Here is a 13,779-nt window from a genome sequence, read left to right as displayed (position 1 = left end):
ATGCCTGGTGTCACTTCCGAGCGTACTGCTAGCAGATTCGATGCTATTCCCGGTCCTCTGGGTCTCGCTTCTGCCTCCCTCGAGGGCAAGGTTGCGCTAGTCACCGGTGCTGGTAAGTTTGTTTTCTAGAAACTCATCATAGATTTCCCTCATGCCCCACGATTTCCCACAAGCCTCTGCTGGTCCCGCTCATGTGGGATCCCGGACGAGTTTTACCCCATCGGAGCTCCGTTGCCTAGGCTTAGGCCCGGCCCGGGATATCTTGGCGCAGCTATACTATAGCGAAAGAATTGTGGGGAAATTGGAATGGATACTTTGAATACTTTTGCACAAGCACCAACAAGCATGTGAAGATGAAGTAATAGAGAAACGTTGCTAACGCAGTACTCTGCCAGGTCGCGGTATCGGCAGGGAAATGGCCATGGAGCTGGGACGTCGCGGCGCCAAGGTCATTGTCAACTACGCCAACAGCTCCGAGTCGGCCCAGGAGGTCGTCAACGCCATCAAGAAGTCGGGCTCCGACGCCGTGGCCATCAAGGCCAACGTGTCGGACGTGGACCAAATCGTCAGCCTCTTTGACCAGGCCGTCAAGGTCTGGGGCAAGCTGCACATTGTCTGCTCCAACTCGGGCGTCGTCTCCTTTGGCCACGTCAAGGACGTTACCCCCGAGGAGTTTGACCGCGTCTTCACCATCAACACCCGCGGCCAGTTCTTCGTCGCCCGCGAGGCCTACAAGCACCTCGAGGTCGGCGGCCGCCTCATCCTCATGGGCTCCATCACTGGCCAGGCCAAGGGTGTCCCCAAGCACGCCGTCTACAGTGGTAGCAAGGGTGCCATTGAGACTTTTGTGCGATGCATGGCTGTCGGTAAGTCTACTCTGCCAAGATCTATGTTGAAAGAATAGTCACTAACATGAACATTGTAGACTTTGGTGACAAGAAGATCACTGTCAACGCTGTTGCCCCCGGTGGTATCAAGACCGACATGTACCACGCCGTATGCAGAGAATACATTCCAGGTGGCACCGAGCTCGACGACGAGGCTGTCGATGAGTATGCTTCCACATGGTCGCCTCTCGGCAGAGTCGGTCTTCCCATTGACATTGCCCGCTGCGTCTGCTTCTTGGCTTCGCAGGACGGCGAGTGGGTCAATGGCAAGGTCCTTGGCATTGACGGCCACGCCATGATGTAAAAAAATGAGGATTGAAGGATCTTTTTAGGCGGGTTGTCAGCGTAATAACTTTGGTTCTGTTCACACTATATAATCCAAGGCAATCGTTCTCATATACGAGCGTTTAGATCTGGATGGGCGCATTGAAATTGAAGCAACAAATACTTTTCAACAAATAGAATATCAGTTATATTTCATGATCCACACCTGAAATGTCACGGGCGCCTGCGATTAGTGGTGATTAGTGATGGCAGAATTTCATAAAACCTGAGAGTCTTTATCAATTTCTTTTGTTTAGTTAGATATGTCTCTGACAACGGGGTGAGCTAATGTCTCGTCAAAATCCCACGGCGCTGTACGCTGCCCACGTATCGAAATTGTCTATTCAGAGGCCGCTCGACGAGTGCAAATGGTATGGAACACCACACCAACGCTATTTTGCAACGGTCATCCTACCTACAGAGCTCGAGGATTTCATGAAAATGAGATCCTCCAGTCCAACGGTATTTGACAACCACAGGGGGAAAAACAAAAATCAAGCAGATCGAGTAGGTCAAGCAGATCAAGCGCAACGTTGAAATAAAGAGCCCTGATTCTCAATACGAATCCTTAAGATACGGGACGCGCAATGATTCAAAGGGAAAGTAAAGCGTTGGAGAGAGAAAGGGCAAATGGACCGCTCACGACGGAAATGGAGACGATGAGATTACAGGAAGAGACAAGGAAAGCCATTTTAGATAAATTGCAAGGTATAGCCACGACAGAGATTTTACCTTAATCAGGTCACCCGCATCAGTGCCTGCAACACCACTACAGGCGATTCGGCCCTTGCAGCAAGGTGCCAAGACAACTTGGTGGTCAAGGGATTCATGAAAGTCTCTTCAGTCTTAAGCAATAAATCTTATGCACTATTCAAGATATCTCAACTGATGCACGCGACAACCAAATATTACCCCAATCGTCCAGTCTAAACGAAATTTGCACACCGGAACAGTCTTCCTGGTCTAGGTGGTTCACGAGTCCTGAAAGTCCAATCCGTCCCCGTCGTGGTCTGCATGCTTTTCATTCTTCTGGCGTTTATAACGACCGAGTATCCCGTCATCACCATCCTTGTCCTTCTTCCTTGAGAAGTCGAGACCTGATATACCTGCAACCACAGCAGCGATACCAGGTCCAATCATAGGCGGCACCGCAGCGCCTGCCCCGGCAATTCCTATGCCCACAAGGATCTCAAGTAGGGGAACCAGATTTTTCTGCAAAACCTGTCGCTTTTTGAGCCTTTCTTGAGACCTCGACGGCGTGACCGTTTGCTTGACACTGGCTCTTCCAGTATTGAAGCTGCTGCTACTACCATATTTCCTTGAAACCCTGGTTCCGTATTCATCGTCAGCAATGTTGATCAGTGTCTCTTGGCTGTTGCTGAAGAGTCTGTTGGATATCCTGTTCTTTGCGCTGCCTTCTTGCACTTTCGGTGTTGTTTTTTGTCCAAGCATGGCAGTATCATTTCCTTCCTTGGTGAGCGTCGACCGCTTGCCATCATCTGTTTGAATATCCTTCAATGCTTCTGCATATGCCGGTGTCTCCTGCTTTGCTAGTTCCCTGAAGTCGGCCAAAAGCTTCTTTTGTGATTGCAACAGTGCCTCGACTGTCTCCAGTGCCTTGGAAAGGGCTTGACGCGAATTTTCATGATCTTCAACATCATATTTCCCCCTCTGGAGCTCTACCTCCAGCTCGCGCTCCTCTTTATGCTGGCTTGCGAGGGCATTCCTAATGGCTTGGTTTATAGCCACGCCTACGTCGGTTTTCGACAAGATTCGCCCTTCATCGACGAGCTGTTGTTGTAAACTGAGAACAATTGGTCCTTCTCGCCAGTATGTATTGATAACATGGTCGATAATGGACATGCTGGAGCCGTTCTGCATCGATTTCCAGCGCATGACGTTTGCTCCCTTGTCACATAGGGCTCCCCACGCCACCTTGCTGTTCGATAAAGCTTTTTCGCGCTTAACCGCATCGCGCAGTATGTTTGGATCTCTCTCGGAAATGTTCCACATTGTTGTGATAAAGATAATGCGGGAATATGCTTGTTCACCGCACAACCTCTTCAGAATCTCCAAGCTGCGAGTTGCCCTACCGCCGAGTCGGATTGTGGTGATAGGGTGCGTATAGATGACCCCAGCAACGAAGAGTCGCTGGCTGTAAGTTTGTGCGAGGACAAAGGCGAGACTCTGTCAAATTCTTCAGTGACCACAATCACCTGATAAAACGCCGATCTCTAACATCTCAGCCCACCTACCTGGAGAATTTCACCGTCTGACTTGTATGTATCATCAAAGCCCGGTGTATCCACCAAGAATACCCTGCAGCCACTATGATGCTGGAGCGGAAAGAAGCTGACTTTGCTTGTGCAGGACAGCAGGTCATGTCCAATCTCTACGTTGTCATCGGCGACAAGAGACTGAATGAAAGAGCTTTTCCCTGAACCACTGAGGCCTGTAACCATGATGAGCACATCTTGAGGCGTATTGTCGTTCATGGTAAGAGAGATTGTTTTGAAACTTTAGGTAGTTCGTTCCCTCACTCTCCAGGAGACGAAAAAATAAGATAAGGCTGTATTGCGGGCGGAGTGTATGATTTGGGAAATGATATTTGACTCCCAACCCCCAACTTCCCCTCTTTGTGCAACGCCCGACTTTGCAACGAACTTGGGTGATTATCCGAGCCTTGTCATAGGAAACCCCGCAACTCTTCTCTGGTCTGATGAAGCCTTCCGTCCATTTCCACCTCAGCTTAGCACCATAAGCTCCCTCGCCGTGTTTTGTCCATACACAACATGGATCTATCTGGGGAGGGAACCGAGGCGGATATGACCATCGCGGTCATGGGGATGACAGGCGTGGGGAAAAGCACATTCATCCGGCATTGCCTCGATGCATCGTCTGCAGCGCAGCCCATCATCGGGCACGACATTGAGTCTTGTACCCAAGACGTTGAGGTATACCAGTGCCAATATGGGATGGATCGGCAATACACAGTCGACCTTGTCGATACACCTGGTTTTGACGATACGCATCGGTCTGACAGAGAGGTCCTCGAGGCCATTAGCCTGTGGCTTACAACAAGCGGGAGGTACCAAAGCAATCGCAAACTTCATGGCATCATCTATCTACACCGCATTAGCGACGTACGAATGCAGGGTTCCGCGCTCAACAACTTGAGGATGTTCAAAAAGCTATGTGGCCCTGAGGCTTTCCATCGCATCCTTCTGACAACTACCATGTGGGAGCAGGTATGACCCCTTTCATCAACCGGTGGCTGACCAACACTCAAGGAGAAGTCAGGTCCTACCAGAAGATGGTTCACGGCGCCTAAGCCAACTTGAGACTGCGGACGACTTCTGGGCGCCCATGATACGCAAAGGCAGCCGGGTCGTCCAACATCTGAATACGCCAGACTCGGCCAAGAAGCTTATAGGGCTCTTCCTCGATAAGCCCAACGCTGCAGGGCAGTCGCAGCTCCCCACGAGTATCATACTTGACATCCAAACGGAGCTATTGAAGAAAGATGCGACTCTAATGCAGACTGGCGCCGGCCGTGAGCTCGACGGCAATCTCGCTGCGGCCCAGATCAAAGTGGAGACTGAGGTTGAGACTATCAAGGCCGATATCCGCGATGCCGAAGCCGAGTGCGACGACGACGACGCCGAGTACTTGCGTAAGCAGATTCCGACACTTATGCGCAAGATCGAGGAGCTGCAGGCTGACCGCGAGGGCCTGCACGTCAGCTTCAAAGAAGTAATGGAGTTGGAACGGCGGCGACAAGACAAGGCTTCCGAGATGCAGAAGAATCTCCAAGAAGAACGTAGTAGGACTGCCGAGCTGCGCCGCAATACAGAGGACCTACGTCTCAAGCACGAGGGCGAGATGGCACGTCTACGTAAACAGCTGCAAGGGACACAGATCGACAGGACCCAAACAACAGAAGTGGCATCCCCGAACCTCGCAACATGGACGCGGCAAATAAAGTTGCAAAACTTACATACAACGTCATTCAAGGTCTTTGGAGATGCATTTTTCTTCCAAGCAAGCAATAGCTGCATATGGTCAGTATCTCTGGGGTTCTGATTTTGTACGCTACTCAAGAACGGAAAAAGAACTGATCAAATCGGCTACAAGGTCATATCCATTTCGCACAATAGGAGAGAAAACCCGCCGATTAACATCTGCGTCAAACTCCGCAGTTCTTGGATTCGGGCCAGGCTTCCTTTATGATGGTGACCAGTTTCTACTAGAGAGTTCTGACAAGACACCCCACATCTTCAGTGAGTCAACTTGACCTCCCTCCCCACCTGCCCCTTATCTCTATATATCTTCCTGGTGCTCTGTAGCTTCCCTTGCTGCAGACACACGTCCATTACGCACGCGGCTGCTTGAGATCTTCCCATCGCTTATTTGTAAATGTTTTGTCTTCAGATCTTCATGTTCGGTCAGATTATGAACGATGGAGTGACCCAACGGATCTTGGGATTGAGTTCTTGAGACAAAAATACCCAGATATTGCAAATTACCCAAAATTTAATCCCTCTTTCATATCTTTCGGCGAAGACGGTCTTTTCTTTGCTTCTGGAATGGGACGATTAGCTGCAAACACATGTCATAAACTCCCGGAAACATTCTATAATCGCCACAATACAGAAAAGTGGCAGACGAACACGAACACGTACGACCCAAATGCAGTCCATCCAAGAGTCTGGCTTGGAGCCAAAAGCAGTTGGATTTGCCAAATTTCGAGAGGATCACGATGGAGTAACACTGAATTTGACACCTCTTATGACCTGTGCGGCTGTTATCCGGGCCTTCAGAAATTGCTTGACGAGAAAGTCACAATATCTAGAGCACACTACATGGATCGTTCGAATCAAAGGGACACGTCTTATTTTTATATTTATGTCAGTCTATTTCTGAAATCTCCGCTCGTTCAATGCTAATTGTACCTCATAGGACGTCGCACTGAACATAACCGATCAATCTAGCTGGTTCATCGTATTTGATGATGGCAATACTGGGAAAACCATTTGTCATAGCAATGCGGGACGAAGGGGCCAACCAGCACAAGGTACCCCATATGCGGAATTCGAGGCTTTCTTTTCCAAGATACAAAAGTCTTTGGGTGTTTCGGACCAGAAGCCTTGGGAGTCTGTACAGTATTGACAAGGATCGATTCCTAAGCAGCCTCGAAACGCTTGGTACGGCTCTGCACGACTTTTTCAGTGGCAGCAGTAGTTGCGAACCTCTGCCCGAAGTCTGGAGCGTCATCAATTGGTGGCTTCTACCCCCACACGACGAGCATATATTCTAACCCACCCCCTTAGTTCTTTGGGACGAGTGTTTAACTCACTTAAAGTATCTCGAGGGCCGTCTGCGCGCGAACGCACACGTTTCGGATGCGGAAATCAAGATGTGCCTGCTCGAGGATGAGAGTATAAGAATGCAGCAGGAGTGATGCGCCACAGTGTGACTGGGTTGTGTGGCACCCTGCGGGTGACACAATGGGAAGGATTGTTTAAGTCTGTTTGCACACATTATTTTCGTAGATGTAGACCATCTTTAATTTTACTCCTTATTTTCAGACACTGGTCGTGTCAAGGAGCAATCGAGGCAGCAGCTAAAGCAATATAATTAGTGGTCCCAGACACAATAATAGAAGTACGCATAAGAAGAGAGAGTAGGTACATAGTCGTCAATACCATTTAGTATATCGTACATTTGACTCGGCACATGGGCTCAAAAGCATGAGTGCTAACGACAGCATTCACGCCAAATGATGATAAAGTCATTTCTGATTTTCCGGCATAAGCAAGATATTTAGCAGTTCCAACGGGAATTGATGCGTCAAGACTAGGTATTCCCGTCTACAGTATGGGCAATTGCCGGGCTGAGGGGCAATATTGACTTTGCGCGTGGGGCGGCGATTGGCTCATGAGTTCCCCCCCGAAGAAAGGATTACTACAGTGGACAAAGCAACAACAAAATATTCAAGGCTGCTTCCATTTAACATCACATCTCTTTCTCTCGGCGTGGGACAACCAAAGCGGCAATCGGCAGTGATGGTGGTCGAGGCCAACTTGCAAAGCAGCAATGGCGGCGAGGACGGAGGAGGAGGAGGCGGAAGCGGAAGCGGCGGCGGCGGCAACAGCAGTGGTAGTCTCGACGACGACAACAACAACAATAAACCCGCCGGCTCCGGCAAGATCGGCTTCCGGGAACGCATCGAGCACTTCACCTGGGCCAACTTTACCGGTACCCAGTCGACGGGCGGCATCGCCATCTTGCTGTCTGAGACGCCGCACCAGTTTCACGGACTGCAGACGGCGGGCGCCGTCGTCTTCATTTTGAATCTGGTGCTCTTTGCCGTATTTTGCGCCGCCATGCTGACGCGCTTCTATTTGCATCCCTATACCATTAAAAAGTCCATGACCACGGTTCCCGAGTGCTTGTTTGTTGGGCCCTTTTTCCTCTCGTGCGCGACCATAATAATATGCAGTAAGCTATGCTCGTGCGATTACTCTTTTTGGTCACTGCATTGGAAAGCAAATAGTTGACCCAAACCATCTACAAACACAAGAAATGGAAATACTGACCCGAGACCTGTTTCCCAGTATCGAGGTTTGGTGTTCCACACACGGGACCTTGGATCATTGTCGTCGTGCGCGTATTGTTCTGGATCTACGCAGCCTGTACCTTGATCTACAGCACGACCATCCCGGTCATCCTGTTCTACAGGCGCCTGGACGTCTTCAAGATGAATCCGGCCATCTTCTTCACCGTCTTCAACGTCATGCTCACGGGCACCATTGCGGCGTCCATAGCCCAGCAGCAGCCGCCCGCACAGAGGCTGCCCATCATCGTGGCCGGCATCGCGTATCAGGGGCTTGGTTGGATTCTATGTATGATCTATATGCCATGGTTCCTGGGCACCCTCTGGGTCAGCGGTCTGAGTCCGCCGGACCAGCGCCCGGGTTTGTTCATGCCCGTCGGGTCGGCCGGGTATACCATTGTGTCGCTCATTGGCTGCTCGCAGGCCCTGCCTAGCAACTATGCGTATTTTGCAACGCACCCGGTGGGCATCGAGGTTCTCCAGATTGTCGCCGACTGGGCGAGTATCTTCCTGTGGTTGTTTGCCTTTTGGGTATTTGCCGTCGCCCTCATGGCCAACCTACCCGTCGCCCTCCCCTACCGAGACGGGCGCTTCGCGGCGCCCCAGATGGGATTTAAACTGTCGTGGTGGGCCATCATCTTCCCCAACGTAGGCTTCACCATTGCCACGGGGTTCATCGGCAATGTGCTGGAATGGGCCGCGATACAGTGGGTTTGTACGATTATGACGGTGCTCCTGTTTGTGTTCTGGCTGATGGACATTGCATTGCACGTAAAGGCTGTCGTCACTGGCCGTATCATGTGGCCTGGAAAAGACGAAGATGCGACAAAATAATAGAAGTTCGGGAGAATCATGCCAGCAGAAAGAAAAAAAGAAGAACAGAGAAAATGTCCCATGGGAATCGACAGATATCCGGAGAATACTCAGCTGTTGGTATTCCAACCAAGAGGCAAATGGCTAGCCATGAATCGCTACTGTACACATCAACTGTACATCGACACCGCTCATCCCATGTTTCCTTTCAACTGACTATATGCATAGTTCGTATGTCTTGTCCAAAAGTTCCAAGCATTGTACTGATTGAGCAACAGAGGACGGGAATCAGATCATATGTAACATCCGTATATCACCTCCAAAAGACCTCCAGCATTGGGTCGTTTGTGACTCGGTCATAAGCCATCTGCACCGTCGGTGTCCAACCCAAAAGTCCCTCGAGAATCGTGACCCTTTGTGGAGTGGCAACCCGAAACCATGGTATCGTGCCCGTCAGCCGCGTGCGCCCGCGCCGTGAGCTAGCGGAAAAGCCACACACACGATGTACTCAACTCATGGGGAAGGTGACAAGATTTGCCAAGGTTCGCTTCGGCTATGTGGGATCGCCCACGTTAAGGTTTTTTACGGGGAAGATCCCGTGTTCGTGACGCCAAAAGTTAATCTCGAATAGGTTAGAATATAGTCGTAGAACAATCATGGAACATGGCGATAGCCGACTTTCACGCACGTTAGGATGGCGCTTTTTCAGAAGACCGTTCTTGCATTGTACTTGGTGGCTTATTTCCCCCGGCATGAAGTTATCCTTATGCGCGCACATTATATAGGTGATCGTTGCATTGATATAATTTATTATACAGCTTACAATGATTACTGACATGTGTCATGTCCCGCGTACCCAGGAACAACAGCCACCGCTACACTTCTCTGCGGAAAAAAGCCGTCTCATCACCTGACTGAACGCCAACAGCGATCCGTGAATGCGTCACATCGTACATGACACCTCGTACTAATCCCTCCCAACCATGCTACAATCGGCTTACGGAGCACCGACCCAGCTGTTCCACCATGGGTAGAATCGCTCTCCATCGGCCAAGGTCTTCAGCGTACAAGTTTCACCCTCGCAGCCAACAGATGGCTGAGTGTTGCCCCACCAGTCGATTGTAATGCCGTACCAACCAACAGTGAAGAACATGACAATGCCTGAAATTGCGATACCAGCCGAAAAGGCGGCCGAAAGGACAAAGTTGTACTGTATAAAATTGTTAGACATTTGAAAATCTCTATCAAAACAAGAAAATGGAAACATACCTTTGACCAGAAAGCGAGATAACGCTGCTTGACATAGATCCAAGACAACCATGCGATAGGAGCGGCAGGCCAGATGTAAGAGAATCCATAGGGTGCCCAGTTGAGACCACCGTACCAGATGGCAACGGGGTGGATCTGGCGCAGCAGTCGGCTGTTGGGGAACTTCTTCGTGAAACCCCAGAAGATGAGCACCACCAAAGCACCGAGAGGGAAGCCCAGAAGGAGAGCACCATATTGACCTTGGGGTCCAAAGACCTTGATGGGGCCAATCGTTCCCCAGAGGACGGACGCAGTAAAGAAGGTGGAAGGTCCAGGACAGGTCATTCTCATGGGAGCTGCCGTCGTGCAAATGTTCTCAATGTTGATCTGATATTGCATCACGGCGGTGGCAACAAAGGTGCTGACGAGCGTGCCGACCATTTGGGCGGCAAAGGTGTGCCATGGTGGGATCTTCAGGTAGTGAGCCATCTTCAAGTCATTGGCGAAGCCTACAGCGTGTGCGCAGGTGACATAACCAAACGACTTGAAGTAGTTCATGGCCAAAGCGTTGCCCTGTGCAAACATGCCACCGATGAACTCGGCCAAAACGTTCAGTGTGACCTCGATACCAGTCATGGCCTTGATGACACCGACAGGGATAACAAAGATCAAGGCGAGGAGGACACCATAAGGAACGGTCGCGGCGGTGGTGTACGTCGGCCAGGCAAGGATACCTGCAAAACCGCAAGCTGCGGCAATGAGCAGCACAGCCAAGTACCAGATTTCGGAAACCTCGGGATACTTGCTCATGAGCTTCATGTGAATATCGCTGTACTCTCCCTCAATCTCGGCAATTCCATCTGCATCTGTGTTTCTCTTCTTCTTCTTGAATGAGAATGCCTTGAACAAACTCTTGAAACCCATGGCAATTTCGTAACGGTGGAATATTGCCACATAGGTAATGGCAGATGCGTACACTCCGAAAAAGGCACCATAGACAATCGTGTTAGCAGCTCCAAGGTAAGCGGCCGAGTAATCCATGTACTTTTCATGGTCGTACATTCCATGTGCATCAAGAGCTCGAGACACATTGTATCTTGCGCCAAAGTGATCGAAAACGTGATTGTCGACAATACCAATGTATCCAGTGTTCCATGTGTTGGTGAAGTAGACAGCGATGATGATCAGGCCGAAGATGAATCCACCAGCAACCGTGTTGAAAGTTGAGAAAGCAGGAATCATTAGAGGGTCCGTACCAGTATATGCGACAATGTTCCAGTCCCAAGTCGGCCATGGGTTGAACAAACCAGCAGAGTTGAAGCCAGTCAGGATATCCAGGGTGTGGTTGTTGGGAGAGATCCAGGACATCCATGAGAAATAGGTCAAGACCTGGAAGATAAAATTGGGGAACCAAAAGTAGACAAACATGGCGGTGAATGCGTAAAAGAAGAATCGGTATCTCGATGCGCGATAGATCTTCTTGAACGGACCCAGCACGGGAATGTTGTATTCCTTGTGGAGAGCCGAGTTCAGCGCGATTGTGACGAGTGAAGCCGGCCACAAACAGTATGCTGGGTAGACCAGGAACTTTCTGGTCAGACCAGCAAGACCGTAACCGATAAAGTTTGTCGAGAGACCAATAAGAATCTGATAACCAAAGCTTCTGGCATACTGCTGGTTGAACTGGAATGGCAGAACTTGGGTCCAGATGATGTACTGGGTGTAAGGCAGACTCTGAGCCACAGTAGCCATCAGGGCGATAAGCATGTGCTCTTTCTTGTTGAAGCGCCCAGGGTTGAGACTGTGCTGAACGCCAAAAAGAGTGAAACGCCAGTCTGGGACGATCTTCTCCCACGCCTTACCCATCGGGAACGCAAGCAGTTGGGCAACGTTCGAAGTAACACTAATGGGTGGGTTGCGGACTGAGAATAACTGGTTGACTGCGGCCAGAGCGACCGAGAAGAAGATGCCAATAGACCATGCACGCACAGTCGAGCAAGGAGTATCGACATCATCAATGTTATCGACCACACCACGGACTTCGGCGTACGGGGAGTTGTTGGTGACGAGTGCAGCCTCCAGCTTCATCTCCCAAATAAGCTCATTGTGTTTTTCGGGGTTTTCAAAGACGTCAGGGGTGGCTAGTAGTCGACTATCAGCTCAATGCCTCTCAGCGGCGTTACTCGACTTACACAAAAACTCCTGAATCTTTTCCAAAATCGTATGGGGAAAGTTGGGATCATGCTTGTGGATCTTGAGGATATTCTCGGCTAGCTTGGGGGAAGCGTCAGTCTATTGGGATCAAGCTGTGATCATAATCAGACGTACAGCCTTTACACCCTCCAGGGTCATGCTCTCGGCCGTAGCCTTGGCCTCGATAAGATCTTGTTCCGTGACATTGAGCTCCCTAACGTTTGATGTTAGCCAGGAGAAAGTCATGTGTGGACAGAGAGTCTACTCACGATTCGATGGCTTGCTCAAAGCCGTTGAGCTCTTCGTCGACGGTGGCGGCGGCATACTTCTCGTCGGCCATATTCTTGTCATCAGAGTGGCTGTCAGCGGAGACAATGTTCTCCGACTGCCCTCGGTACCTCATGACTGCGATTGTTGTGTACGCTCCAAAGGGAAGCGTACTTGATCGGTTTGGAAGGGTGCAATGCAAGACAACAGACAGACAGGTCAAGGAAATTCCCAAGAGCACAGCAGCGGGAGGGTCTAACTCATATAATTGGGAGATCACGCTACCTCAACATCAGATAGAGGCAACAATGGCATGCACACCCATGCATGCTCCAGCAACTCAGCGGTCTTAGCAGCAGACCCTTGGCGTTGATCAAAGAGGCGCTCTGGGCCTTGCTGATCGTGGAAGGCAAAGGGTTCTGTGGACGAGGATACCGAGCAATGACAACGGAGAACCGTCGTCAATCGGGACAAGCGACTAGATGCAGTGGAAGAATAGCATTTGGGTAATGTCTTGTGCAACTCTTGTCCTTCCTAGCGACCTTCTCAATCGAGACAAGGCCAGTTTAGACATTTGGGAGGGTCGAGAATCAGACCAGTACGAAGAGATAACAACTGCTAAATATGCTCTGCCAATGAAAAATGCCAAGTTGGAATATGGGGGACCAGCTCTTGGCCACCCGCGGGGCTTGGTTCGACATCCGGAGGGCAGCATACGGAGAGCCGGGGGGGTATGGGCGGGCAGAATAAGGTGCAGTCGTCAGAATGGCGTTGTATGGCATCGAGGTAGAAAGTGGAGGCACTTCATCCGATATACCAGTAATCAAGCATGAAGCTTTGTGTTGCATGCACGAATATAGCTGCGTGCCATGTATAGACCGGGGGTTGTAGATGAAGGGGTACAACGGCAGTCCACGGAGGGAGTTGTACATGGTTTGGGACAAATGGGCCGCCGATCAGCTTGGGCCGGGCTCTGGATGCGAGCGATTGGTGTTTCGACGGCTAGCCAAGCTCGCCATTTTGGAGTCGCATGGTTGACTTCCCAAAAGAGGAGGCCGTAACATTGAGCTTCTCAATCTCGAGACATTGCGCGCGATGCCATGTAAAGACAGACGCCAGGCGGTGCCGGTTATTTTCGCAAAACTGAAATAAAAATCCCCCCGTTTGTCCCAATATGTCTCGTGGCCAGATAATAACCCCGGACGAATCGAATTGCGCTCGCTTGAATTGGCGTGTATGCCCGCCCGAGCGCGTGTAAATTGCCTCATCCGCCAATCACAGCGCTCAGTGGTTTGCATGCGACATGGACCTGACAGTACATAGTAGGTTAGGTGAGTATGTGCGAAAGGGCCTGGCCTTGCTTCCCTCCCTCCCTAGTCCAGCCAGTGCCTCCTAGTAGCTGCATTGCATGAGGGCGGACGGTGGGCAAAG

At 50.5% G+C, this 13,779-nt stretch overlaps 5 protein-coding genes across 5 annotated transcripts; 3 read left to right on the top strand and 2 right to left on the bottom strand.

Moving 5' to 3' along the window:
• Positions 1-1,191, top strand: PFICI_05460 (Trihydroxynaphthalene reductase; the record flags this gene model as incomplete). The annotated part of the gene is made up of 3 exons (XM_007834041.1): positions 1-112; positions 396-866; positions 926-1,191. 3 exons carry the CDS (start codon positions 1-3, stop codon positions 1,189-1,191), a joined length of 849 nt encoding a protein of 282 aa, XP_007832232.1.
• A 992-nt stretch (positions 1,192-2,183) lies between these two features.
• PFICI_05459 (uncharacterized protein) lies at positions 2,184-3,706 on the bottom strand (the record flags this gene model as incomplete). The annotated part of the gene is made up of 2 exons (XM_007834040.1): positions 2,184-3,398; positions 3,467-3,706. The coding sequence occupies 2 exons, from the start codon at positions 3,704-3,706 to the stop codon at positions 2,184-2,186; spliced, it is 1,455 nt and encodes a 484-aa protein (XP_007832231.1).
• A 297-nt stretch (positions 3,707-4,003) lies between these two features.
• PFICI_05458 (uncharacterized protein) lies at positions 4,004-5,294 on the top strand (the record flags this gene model as incomplete). The annotated part of the gene is made up of 2 exons (XM_007834039.1): positions 4,004-4,459; positions 4,512-5,294. The coding sequence occupies 2 exons, from the start codon at positions 4,004-4,006 to the stop codon at positions 5,292-5,294; spliced, it is 1,239 nt and encodes a 412-aa protein (XP_007832230.1).
• A 1,982-nt stretch (positions 5,295-7,276) lies between these two features.
• Positions 7,277-8,661, top strand: PFICI_05457 (uncharacterized protein; the record flags this gene model as incomplete). Its single annotated transcript, XM_007834038.1, has 2 exons — positions 7,277-7,712; positions 7,829-8,661. The coding sequence occupies 2 exons, from the start codon at positions 7,277-7,279 to the stop codon at positions 8,659-8,661; spliced, it is 1,269 nt and encodes a 422-aa protein (XP_007832229.1).
• A 976-nt stretch (positions 8,662-9,637) lies between these two features.
• Positions 9,638-12,484, bottom strand: PFICI_05456 (uncharacterized protein; the record flags this gene model as incomplete). The annotated part of the gene is made up of 5 exons (XM_007834037.1): positions 9,638-9,850; positions 9,910-12,029; positions 12,081-12,162; positions 12,217-12,295; positions 12,351-12,484. 5 exons carry the CDS (start codon positions 12,482-12,484, stop codon positions 9,638-9,640), a joined length of 2,628 nt encoding a protein of 875 aa, XP_007832228.1.
• Between the last annotated feature and the right edge of the window lie 1,295 nt (positions 12,485-13,779).

Source organism: Pestalotiopsis fici, assembly GCF_000516985.1.
Source record: "Pestalotiopsis fici W106-1 unplaced genomic scaffold PFICI_Scf_3, whole genome shotgun sequence".
In the NCBI taxonomy this organism is placed as follows: domain Eukaryota; kingdom Fungi; phylum Ascomycota; class Sordariomycetes; order Amphisphaeriales; family Sporocadaceae; genus Pestalotiopsis; species Pestalotiopsis fici.
The sequence above is the reverse complement of the archived record's forward strand: the minus strand, read 5'-3'. Positions and strand labels throughout refer to the sequence as shown.